General features: G+C 48.1%; 1 protein-coding gene across 2 annotated transcripts in view; it reads right to left on the minus strand.

The window, feature by feature from the left end:
• Positions 1-308: 308 nt before the first annotated feature.
• Positions 309-12530, minus strand: part of HTR3B (5-hydroxytryptamine receptor 3B) — a gene marked incomplete at both ends in the record, with an annotated part of 39175 nt that continues 26953 nt past the window's right edge. For both annotated transcript variants that reach the window (XM_080688441.1, XM_080688440.1), the window contains 7 exons: positions 309-544; positions 1358-1540; positions 1674-1884; positions 10464-10621; positions 11105-11274; positions 11922-12031; positions 12353-12397. In XM_080688441.1, coding sequence (XP_080544567.1) covers positions 309-544; positions 1358-1540; positions 1674-1884; positions 10464-10621; positions 11105-11274; positions 11922-12031; positions 12353-12397 — 1113 coding nt within the window. The remainder of the gene's footprint in view (positions 545-1357; positions 1541-1673; positions 1885-10463; positions 10622-11104; positions 11275-11921; positions 12032-12352; positions 12398-12530) is intronic.

Here is a 12530-nt window from a genome sequence, read left to right on the forward strand (position 1 = left end):
TACATTTAAATAAACCTGCGGAAACATACATGTGTGCTTGATGTACTTAGTAATTTTCTGAAAGAAATTGCTAACAGGGATCACTTTTCCCTGTATGCCCCGAACTGTTTATGCATTTTCATCATGACTACATTACTCCTGGGTCATTTAATCTCTCATTAGGTGTGCATACCTGGACTGAATGAAAAGAGAGGCAACAGGGGCTGGAGAGCTTTTAACCCACCATTCCTCTCCTCTAATCTCCCCACAAAATTTTCAGCCTCCACCTGCTGCGAGAGCACATTGATGGAGACCAGCCAAACCCGTCTTCACAGGCGGCTCCACAGTGCCCAGAGGGAGCACAGTGTGATGGCGTAGAGTCCCAACATCACAAGGTAGGCTTGAAAGAGCAGTCGGTCAATGCGTTCCAGGAGGGCCAGCCACTCGACCTCCTGCTGGCCTGCCTGGTCCTGGGTTTGGAAGTAGTTGCTGATGGATTGAAGCTGGGATAAGACTTCCTTCAGGGTCCCTGAGTGGGCCTGGTGCTCTCGAGAGACAGGGGACTCTGCGTGAGAGAGGAGAACAGCCCAGTCAACCAGGGACGACGATGGCCCCTTGGACTTCCCACTGAGGCTGATGGCCTCACCCTTCAAGAAAGATTGTAGGCAAAACTGGGCAGTGGGTTGAGTTGGGGGTGAGGACTCTCTTCCCACCTGCTGAGGGGTTTAGAATGTAGAAAAAATCTTTTAAGTTTTTACATAGAACTAATATCAATTTTACTAATAATTATAATAACTAGAAGAAGCTACCATTTACTTCCCACTGCTGTTTGCTAGGCACCAGACTGTGTTTCCTATGTTTTGTCTTAGTCAATCCTCACAGCAACTCTAGGGCTGGATATTATTATCTCCATTTTATAGACAAGGAATCCCAGGTTCCTAGAGGTGAAATTGCTGAAGGGAGCCCTGGAGAGCATATCTATGTGGGATGTCTAGGCTAGACCCATCTAGGAGGCTTTCAGAGCTGGGGACAGCCCAGGTTGACCCAGGCAGAGCTTCGTGGCAGAGATGATTTTTAAACCTTTGCACATTAAGCAACTGAAATCCAAAGCTACACAGTGTGCGTGCGTGTGCGCACACGCGCAAGCCCACGGCACCTAGGAAATAAGACAAGCTAAGGGAATTGAGGACCTGACCTCCAAGCTGAAATGAGACTTTCTGGGAAGCCAGCAGGAGTTAGTGGCCTTCAGTCCCCAGAAAGGCCATGTAAAATGCAGCACAGAGGCCAACAAGCAGATGTTTCAGATTTTTCACACAGCCCAGTGCTCCATCAGTGGGAACGGGTGCTGAGGGTAGAGACCTCAAAGCTTCTCACAAACCTGTCACCCCAACAAGATGGGCCCTGTGATCCGTTATAAGCCCATCAGCATCAGTGTCCCCTCCAAGGCATAAGAGGGGCTGCTCCTGCCCGCTGTGCTGCTCATCGTGAAGGAATTTGATCAACAAGATGGACTTGGATAAGCTGAGAACCAAGAAGGCCATGCAGACGGTGAAGAAGACGCCTGAGGGAAGGAACCAGGAGGTGGAGTTAGCTGGAGTCTCGGCAGCCTCTCCCTCCCCAGATCTGAAACGCAACAGCAAATCTTTGCCAGGAGTCATGCAAAACAAATGTCTGGTGACCCCAAGGATGCTTACCAATCAGAGGGGTGTTCACTGTGCTCTGTGGCATCTCATCAGACATGTTGACCCTGAAAACGGTGTAGCCCACCAGCATGCTGGTTTTGAACACAATCCTGGCACGGCAGGTAGGGGGGATGTAGAAGCTCCCCACGTCCACAAGCATGAGGAAGATGCTGGGAATCAGCAGGCTTACCACATAGACCAGTGGGCGCCTGCGAATCACCACCTGGACAGGGACAAGAAATCTGTTGAAAAGAGGGTCTAAGCTGATGGACTAACATTTGGCCAAAACCAAAGCCAGGAAGTCCTAACAGTGTTGCATAATGTGAAAAGTCTATGTAGCTTAGAAACAGGAGACTATTTTGTAGGTTAGAACCACCTGCTGTTTGCTAGGCACTGGACTAAGTGTTTCCTGGGTTTATCTTAGTCAATCCTCACAGCAGCTCTAGGGCTAAGTATTATTATCTCCGTTTTACAGACAAGGAATCCCAGGTTCCTAGAGATGAAATTGCTTGTGTAAGCTCACATAGCTGTGAGTGAGAAACTGTTTAAAACCAGGGCTTACACTAAAATCTTCTCTCTTAAACCATGTGTGATGCAACATATTGTGTGTTTGGGATCTAGTCTGTCTTCTTACTTGGAAGGCGAGCTTCTCAGCACCTGTGAGTGCATCCGTTGGAGTCTGGGCAGGAACAAAGCATAACTGACTTGGGAAATCTGAGGAGGGCTTAATAAAGAGATGTTTTACAGGGTGTGGGCGGGCCACAGGAAAGCTACAGGAAGGAGGGCAGTGTCCCAGGGGGCTGGGGGCACTGGTGAGCTATTCCATCCCTTAGGCCTGAAGGGACCTGAGAGAAGCTGTGGGGATAGGGCTGCAACAGTTGTGCCTTCATCTTAGGGACAAAGCCAGTCTGGCTGCAACTCCACAGAGAGAGAATGGAGAGACAAGCACCCACTCACTCCAATCTTCTGCCTCTGCCCCTATTGGCCAAACATGGCCAGGGCTCCCATCCCTGCAGGCCACAGCTCAATCTCTGGAGCAGGGAGCAGGGGCAGGAGGGGACCCACCACAGGCCAACTGAAGAGGCCCAGCGAGGCCTGCAGCGTGGCTGGCATGAAGGGTGCTGAGTGGGTTTTGTAGCTGGAAATCTGAGTCTCATAAAATCACTATGATTGTTGTTGCCATTTTTTTGTTTGTTTGTTTGTTTCTCTGGGGTGGTGACAGGAATTGTCTTTAATAAACACAAACTGTTCTCCTCCCTTGAGAGAAACCAGGGAATAACAGGGCTGCTTTCCTCTCCAGACACTGGACCCTTTGAGGGTGAAAACAGAAACTTGTTATATCTCCCACAGAGCCAAAAGGAACACCTATTTTGTAGTGGGTATTCCATGAATGCTTGCTGATCAGATGGATGGTTTGGGACCTTTACTGTTGGGGTTTGGGAAAAAAATGTCTGAAATTTCCTGTTCCGCTGATTCTCAAAACAATAGAAGGTTTTCCACGTATCAGAGGGGGTGCTTGGGGGATGATGTTAGGCACATGGTGTGGTTTAGTTAATCCTCACTGCGAGCTTGCTGGCAGGTAACCTAATAGCCCTACTGTATAGATTTTAACAAGTGAAGCTTAGCCCTCAGCGAGGTGAATTAGTGGCAGAGCTGGGAAGAGCCCCGATGTCTCCCGATTCCAACCGGGGTTCTTTTTCATACAGTGTAGCTACAACTCTTGATCTGGCCAGACCTCTGAGTTGAGTTCAGGGTTCTTCCCACTCCTCTCTGTCTCCTGTTCTGGAAGAGAACCACAGAGAAATAAGCCAAGACAGAGGCCAGGGATGGCGCAGACAGTGGCAGGGCAAGAGCTTGCCTGGGGGAGGCCAGACAGCACCTTGCTGATGAGAGCAGGACCCCCTACTCACGCCCCCCCCCCCCCCCCCCGCCGCCACTGGGTCTGAGAGCATATTCCGTCTCAGTGGTGCTTGACAGGCCCGAGTGTTTGGCGGATTGCAGTCTGACTGTTGTCTTTCACATTAAACATAATTGGCTGCAGATACCTAAACCAGAGCAACACTCACTGCTTTGCAATAATTTGGTTAAAACACATTTCTACCAAAGTGCAATCAACAGCAAAACAACCACAAAATGAACTGTCATCAACCTGCACCCCCTAGCTCCCGTCATCACGCTGTGCCTGGCTGTGGTTAGATGGGGTCAGTGAGCAGGGTGCCCAGTGGGCAGAGTCCATGGGGTCCTGGAGCGTGGGCCCAGGCTAGCGCACTGGTGATCTGGACATATGGGTGGGGGGTGACCAAGCCTGCTGTCTCTGGTGGGTAGAAGCAGAAGACCCCTAGAGACTTCATGGTGGCTGTTACATGAAGGGTGAAAAGAAAAGTATAGGTGGGCACATTGGTTAAGCAGAGTCCAGTCGTAGTCCAGGGAACATGGCTCCAGAGCCCTCAGCCCTAGGTCCTACACATGCTGGTTTCAGTGGTCCCGGGTGAGGTATTTAACCTCTCCATGCCTGATTTTCCCTTTTTAAAATATTGATTTCAGAGAAGGGAGAGGGAGAGAGATATAGCGACATCATTGATGAGAGAGAATCATTGATTGGCTGCCTCCTGCACGCCCCACCCACATTGGGGATAGAGGCCTGCAAACCGGCATGTGCCCTGACTGGGAAATGAACCATGACCTCCTGGTTCATAGGTCAGTGCTCAACCACTGAGCCACACCGGCCGGGCTGCTTTCCCTTTCTAAAAGAGCAGTTTACTGTAGCCTTGCCGAACACCTTGGGTGCAGTTGAGATTACCGTAGAACTCTTCAAGTGGAGTTCCTATGTAAAAGCAGGAGCTGAGATGACTGTTCTCCAGCCAGAGGTGGCTGCAGGGAATGAGGGTAAAGCAGGGCCAGAACCAAGGATGGCAGCGTGGCTCCTCCGGCCCCCGGTTCCAGGAAGGTGCAGTTGCCAGGGGAGAGCTGTGGCAAGAGCTAAGAGGTCGGGAGGCAGGCCAGCTCTTGGGGCATGGAGCCTGTGCACTTTGTTAATGCTCTTCTGGTGCCATTTTGAAATTCGTAGTAATTTTTTAACAAGGGGCCCTGCCTTTCACTTTGCACTAAGGCCACACAAATTCTGTAGCCAGTCCTGTCGGGAGGGTATTTGTCACTAGGCCAAAAGTAGCTGAAAGTAGAAGGAAAACGGTGGGAACAGAAAGAGGCAGCTTATGATGTAACATAGAGCAGAAACCTCTCCTGTCTGTGTTTGGCTTATAAAATTGTGAATCTAGACAGGCCCTCCAAAACGACCTCATCCATCTTCCTACATTTGGCAAGGATGCTCCTGTTCCGAAGACAGACAAAATAGTGCCTATAGTTTTGGTTTGTTTCAAAAGCGAAGGGTCTGCCTTTTCCTTTAGGTTGATTTAGGAGCAATCAACCTATGTACTAACTAGGCTAATTTTCTCTACAAGCCAAGTATAGCCTAAAGAAATATTAATTTTATCACCCAGTTTTCAGAAATGTTTTGTTTTTATTCTCCCTTTCAATCCTCAGAGCCCTTTATTCCCTTGTTCAAGAGACATGAATTGAGCATGAACAGAGTGTCAGATTCTATCCTAAATATTGGAGTCAGTGCTGTTAATAGGAAACTTCTGCGTCTTATGGGGTCAGGAACCAGACTGTGGCATTAGATGTTTCCCAAGTCTACAGAGGAAGAAGAATGGACTATGCCCAGAGTCTGTGCCTGCTTTAGATGCTGAGATTTGGGTTCTTTTGAGTTTACATTAAGATGATATTTTGGTCTTAGAGTTGGAGCAGGAGTGGGTTAAGATGTTTGGGGGTGCTGGGACAGGGTGAATGTATTTTGGGACAGACACGAATTTCCAGGAGTCAGAGGGTGACGGACTGCAGTGGGTTGAATAATGAGTCCAAGAATCCATGCCCTTCTGGAAGTTCATCATGTCACCGAACTTGGAAATGGTAATCAGTTCAGAGGGGGTCGCACTGGGGAAGACGTGCCCTTCATCCAATATGACTAGTGTCCTTTTAAGAAGAAGATTCACAAAAAGGAGAAGGCCATGTCAAGATGAAGGCAGAGATTGGAGTGCTACCTCTGCGAGCCAAGGAATGCTGAAGATTGCCAGCAACAGCAGTAACCAGGAGGGGGCACGGGACCGATTCTCCACTGGAGCCCAGAAGGAACCAACCCTGCTGACACCTTGATTTCAGGTTCTGGCTTCCAGAACTATGAGACGAATCATCTCTGTTGTTTTTAAGTCACGCAGTTTGTGGTACTTTATTATGACAGCTCTAGGAAACTAATGCAGGTGACTTGCCCAGTAACACACAGTGCACAGATGCCAAAGAATGGACTGGAATATGCTGCATTATGTTTAATTGTATCATCATCACATGGGATTAGGCATAGTTTCTCGTGTCAGATTGCCTGGGTTCAAGCCCAGGCTCCACTAGTCACTCCATTACCTTGGTAAATGACTTAACTTCTCTGAAGCCCAACTCATCCATTTGTAAAAACACAGACACTTAGAGCACCTATCTCATCCAGGTGTGAGGGTTACATGTACAAACTCGTAGAACGGTGCCTGACACAGAGTAAATGCTCACGTCTGTGGTGATTTTCAGTATGTCTCCCTGGGCGACTGTGAGGTCTATGACAGGTCCCAGGAGCCTTGTTTTATTCACGTTTGTGTTCTCCATGCTTACCACTGAGCCTGGCACAGACAAGAGCTCAAAAGCTGTTTGTTGAGTTGCATTGTAGTCTATTAATAATTCTATTTTTATTCAATGGGGTGGGATCCTGGGAGTAGCTCAAATGGGGGCTCTGCAGCTGAGGTCAGCCCTCTGAGGGCTAACTCTCCACGAGTACGCCAGAGGTAACAGCCCTGCTTATTCTGGGGGAAGGTACGTCACCACCAGCTCAGTGAGACGCTGCTTTCTGCGGAGCTGCCCCTACCTAGAGCCCATCATTTCTAATGGACTAAGGGAGCTGGTGCCTTTAAATTTCACAGAAAGGGAAGGAAAAGCACTTTAGTTTCAGTCTGTGTTCTCCATTAGACACCCTTCAGGTGTTAGCAATATTATGCCACAATTTCATTATCCATTAAAGCCAGGTAATAATAAGTACACAAAGGTATTTGGAGCCTATTGTTGTTAATGAAAGAGATCAATCTAATTCAGAATGTGTGTGTGGAGAGCTCCTTGGAGATGGAATAGGCCCCAAGGTTAGCCTCTAATTGCCTCTGTGATGGTAGACCCCACCAGTACTCAATTTTGCATGACCATCTTTATGACATAGTTGGAATTTTGACGCCCAGACTCAGGCTTCATACTGAAGCCCATTTTCCTCTTCTCCCAAGCCTCTCTCCACATTCCTAATTCAGAAAGAATAGAGAAGTGGCTGCCATCTAAGTAAGATCCTTTCACCGAGTGAGAGTTTCTCAAATCTGGACCATGGCTCAGCGGGATTAGCTGAGCCTGTGATTCTGGGATTACTTGAGTGACCCTGGAAAGATTTCTAGGGCTCTAAATTCATATCTTCTCTCTCTCTCTCTCTCTCTCTCTCTCTCTCTCTCTCTCTCTCTCTCCCCGCCCCCCACCCCCGGCCCCTTCTCCCATCCCCATCTCTCCCACTCTTGGCCTGGTAGTGCTCAGAAGGATCTTCTATCAAGTTTATGAGCGGCATTCAATAGATATCTGAACAAACAACTCATTCTAAACTAGAAAAGAAAATCATGTCAGGAAAAGAAGACGAAGCACCTTTCTTTCTCAAATGGCCCTCTGCATTTTCCTGGAAGCCCCCTGTGGACCCCCATTCCTGCCTGAATGAGCATTTACTCAGTGTGCGGCTCTGTGGTTGGACTCACTTTAGTTCCCACAGTGTCCACCCTCTTCTATCCAACGTGCGTTCTTAAATTTTATTCCTACCTCTTCCCCTTCTAACCTCATTCTTTTATTTTTTTATTGATTTTTTTTTTTACAGGGAGGAAGGGAGAGGGATAGAGTTAGAAACATCGATGAGAGAAAACATCGATCAGCTGCCTCCTGCACACCTCCCACTGAGGATGTGCCCGCAACCAAGGTACATGCCCTTGACCAGAACTGAACCCGGGACCTTTCAGTCCGCAGGCTGATGCTCTATCCACTGAGTCAAACCGGCCAGGGCTACCCTCATTCTTTAAAAAACAAAAAACAAAATGCCAGCATACAGATACCGAATGCTGGCCCTCCTGTTTCTGGGAACTAGCACCTCCGAGGGGGTGTTAGAAGAAACCTCTCCTCTGGGGGCTGCTGGCTCGGCGGTGCTGGCTGCTCACAGACACCATCGTAGGCAGAGGGGCTGTGCTCTGGGCCCCCCGGGGCTGCAGCCCCAAGCCAGGCTTCGGCAGTACGTGCCCCAGGGCTGGCAGATAGAATTGCACATTACCTGGAACTAGCAGGGCGGCCAGAACATTAGATTTGGTTTCGATGGCAGCAGTGTACCTCAGGCCTAGGTGACAACTTATTTAGAACAGATCATTGTAGCTCCTGCCTGCCCACCTGTCCCCGACCCCCTGCTGTCCCAGCCTGGACTGGGACACAGCAGGTGATCAGATTCAGAGGGAGGTGACTCTGCTGTCAGGACCGCAGCAGCCCAATGTCTGAATGGAACTGGGCTCCAAATGTCTCGTCATTGGCCACGGGCTGCTGAAGGACATGTGCCTCAGCTGCTAAACTCAGAGCAGGATGTGTGGGATAAAGTCAGAGCATCTGAGCCCAGCCACGGTGCACAGAGCAGGAATGGGGAGGCAGGGAGGCTGGCAGAAGTTAACGGAGACAAAATTGGGATAGTCACCAAATGTCCTTTAAGCTCCTGAGTCTAGCTCCCTGACCAACCAAATGTGATCTGTGAGTCTACTCATGATTCTTGCACTAGTCTGTTCTGGAGGGCCACATGGCCGCCAGCCCTGCTAAATCACCCACCTTAGGCCCCGGGCAAAGGGCCTTAGGGAAGAGCTCTCAGAGCCGGAAACCTTATCTCTGCCTGCCTTCACCACACCCATCACAGGCACTATGAGTGGAGAATCAAGTGCCAGGACCATGGCTCCTGAGGTCCGGAAGCCTCTCCTTCCGTACGCAGTCTTTCACACCGCTGGTCATCGTAGTGCACAGACAGTCCTCAGCCACTGTCGAGATGATAGATTACTATTGAGGGCAAAGGGTGACATGTGTCTACCAGTAATGCTGCCTATGGAGAGAGTGTGTGTGTTTACCTACCCATTTCTTGCTTTCCCTCGTCTCTCTCCGTGCAGTGCAGGTAATGGCGTGTGCAGCGTTCTCAGGGTGCTTGGTAGGTGACTGTGTCCCACCTTGCATGTGCTGCTCCCTCACATTTCCCTTTAATGCTCTCCATTATTCGGCTGCATTAATAATGTTTGCGGGCTGATATCTTTAAAATTAATGAGGTGTTTACTCTGAGCCAAGAAACTCATTGAAATTTAAAAAGCTCTCTTTTCTCTACTTCCTTTCCCTCGCTAAAAAAAAGGTGGACAAACAAGCCACAATGCAGGCTTTGCTAAAAACCAAGCAGAATAAGCCAGAACCCAGACCCCACCACTAGGAAGATAAGAGCGGCAATCAGCTAGTGCCCAGGGTTATACATGGGCCAGGTTCACACAACAGCTGTCTCTAAGAGGTTCTAACTTAACAAGAGCTTTCCTGGAGAGCTGCATGCACCTTTTCACCAATGCAGGGGCGTCTGTGCCCTCAATAACAGCTCCTAAGATCACCCACCTTCTGTAAGCAGAAGCTATCCCTTAACACGCAATTATCCATTGTAACCATAGCACCTTAGTCTAGTCTGAATTTTCCTTCTTATCCAAAAGCCTTATTTCCAGGACAATTCATCTTGTGTATCCTGGTCTGTCTGTAGTCTCTATTTTTCAATGGAATCCCTTACCTGACATAAAGGATGCCCCCTCCTACCACTCCCCAAACTACCACCACCACTGGCTGACTTTGTGCAGGAAAGCAGAGCTGAATACTAGTGATGTGAGTCTATGGGTTGCATGAACTTGCTTTTGTTCACATTCAGGATGGTTTGCCAGGAGGGCCAGGGAAGGGAGAATGGCTCTCTGGAGTGCAGAGCAGTAGGCTTCACTGCCCTGCACCTCACCCCCCAGCCCTGCTGGACAAATTTCTCTGTGAACAAGGCAGCCAAGAGCATTCAGGGTGGCACGTCTGAGCAGTTCGGGTTTTCATCACATCCTTTTAGGGCAGTTGTTCTCTCTGATCCAGAAACCACCAGCGGTTTCTGTGGATCCTGCAGGTGATTTGTTAGCTAATCCCTCCAGATATTCAAGTTAATAATATGGTAATTTTATGCACCTGCATCTGGAATTAATTAATAATTTACTAAACTAAAAACAGGACAATAGCGCTGAAAAGACACTCTCTCCCAATTTGTTGCTGTTGTGCGTGGGTTTTCTTTGGTTCCTCTCCGTAGGGATTGTAGGTGCAGGTGTTGGTGTGAACTAAAAGGCCTGAGTTCCTGCTGTGGTGGCTCACATCTCTGGTGTCTGAAAACCATTCTCTTTATATTCACATGTGGAATAGCTACAGCAGGAATCCAGGGCTGGTGCCTGCACCTCTGGCCTCTGAAATGCTGAAAGCAAGTGGACGTCGAGAGCCGTCTGAATCGGCTGTTCCCAAATGATAGTGAGTGAGAATAAGCAATGGAGCAGAGCTTCCTCAGCCCAGCAGAGAGGGCCAAAAAGTGCAGAGAAGTGGGCAGCGGTGACAGGAAGGGGAAGGACCTACGTGAAACTGAATCTGCGCAAACTCTCCAGCGCTGCTCTGCAGGGTACTGTAGGCTGAGGACACAGCAAGAAGTTCCCACTCGCTGTCATTCGAAAACGATTGTTTGTCATGCTTAACGTCCTCTCTGCTCCGCAGGAAGGCCAGGTCTACATCTTCCACTAAAAATCACAGAAACAATGGGCACCAACATAAAATCAGTCCTTTCACTCCTGCCTGCCGTGTACAGCCTGATGGAGATGGAGTTTGATACAACCATTTTGAATTGGGGTAGAGGTGTGGAATAAAATCTTTCTAGCCATGGAAAAAACAACTATGAATGTAGGGTTTGGGTTCCACTATCCATAGAATGATGGAGCTGCCCCTGTGACTTCTATAACATTCCCAATGGCAGTAGAGGACTGATATTGTATTCCCAAACAAAAAGCGGCAATTGGGCTGTGCATCTGGGCACAATACCGCACTTGGTCTGAATTACAGCATGAGCCAAATAACTGCAGGAAGAAATTTAGGTTTGCAAAAGGTTAATTATGTGCAAGAATAAAATGGACCTGAAGAGTAGCATATTATAATCACACCTATGTGTGCCAACCACCCAGCACAGGCATGTTTCCCCCTAGAAGGCTGTACCTCTCCTGGCTTACCTGTGTGCAGAATGCTATTGAAGGTTAGACTGCAATTCTGGATATCAAATGGAAAAGCATATGTCTCTAAACTGCAGGCAGAGACCACCTGGATGGACTTGGAGTTCTTAATGGTCCCGGATGAGTTCACATACACATAGGGAAGGTCAGGTAGTCTTTCAAGGTCCACACTGTATGAAACACAAGAGAATTTGTTGTTAGAGAGAGAGCTTTAGCCATTCCAATGCGCAGAACTGATTATGAGATGGTAGTGACTGTGACACCCAGGACTAACCTAGAAGCACAAGGACAGAGTCACTTTTCCCCGAGACGATTCACTCTAGCAAAGATGGACTCAGCAATGACACCTCGTAAATTAACTCACTTGCTACTGTTACAATACAAACACAATCCATGAGCAACCTCAAGCATTAGTAACCAAATCTGTATCTTAAATGAAGTCAACTTATGGTACGTTTAACCTGAATATTCCCAACAATATGTTGGTCTTTAAGTTGAGAAACAAAAAATAGCAACAATGAGTGAATGTAAGCAGAAACTATCCTGAACCAGGGGTCCTCAAACTACGGCCCGCGGGCCACATGCGGCCCGCCGAGGACATTTATCCGGCCCGCCGGGTGCCGCTGCCTGTCCTGCTTAGCAGCCGACTCATCCCGGGCCCGCAGTGCGCATAGGAATTTGTTTATAGTTTTATTTTTTTAAACTATAGTCCGGCCCTCCCACGGTCTGAGGGACAGTGAACTGGCCCCCTGTTTAAAAAGTTTGAGGACCCCTGTAAGCCGTCTAAACCCCACAGAAATATAGCCAACGCACTTACAATTCATTAATGATGATATCAGGTGCCCAGATGGCACTTAGAGGTAGGGAGATCTGACTAATGTCATCAAACATACTGGAGTTCCATGATAAAAACTCATCATGCCAAACCTGTTAGGAGTAGCCAAAAAGGAAACTTATCAAAAAGGGGCAACATTAACCTTACCAAAGAACTGAAAAGAGATTTGGAGAAATAGCCCAACTGATCAGCCTGTTGGTACTGTTAGGGTAGAGGACTTCCCATCCAGCTCCAAAAGATGGTAGCCTCAACCAGGAAACATGGCCTACACTTACATGGATCCTAACAAATTAGGTTTGCTGCAGATCTAAGGAACTATAAACACAAAGATAATGTCCATTCTTCAGAGTAGTAATATGTTTCAACAGATCAAGATCGGGAGGGCTGCATGCACAGAAGGAAACAGTCCCTACCTCACTGTACCAGACATTTGTCTTTAATTTTTGGTTCTGTGCATCCTGCAAAGCACAAAGAAAATACACACCAAATATTAGCATGTCAGCAAGTCAAAGCTCAATTCAACAATATGACAATTCCGAGGAAGGAAATCAAATGTAAATAAATAGTGCTGATTTTAAAAACATTATCTTG

Source organism: Plecotus auritus (assembly GCF_963455305.1).
Source record: "Plecotus auritus genome assembly, chromosome: 9".
Classification (NCBI taxonomy): domain Eukaryota; kingdom Metazoa; phylum Chordata; class Mammalia; order Chiroptera; family Vespertilionidae; genus Plecotus; species Plecotus auritus.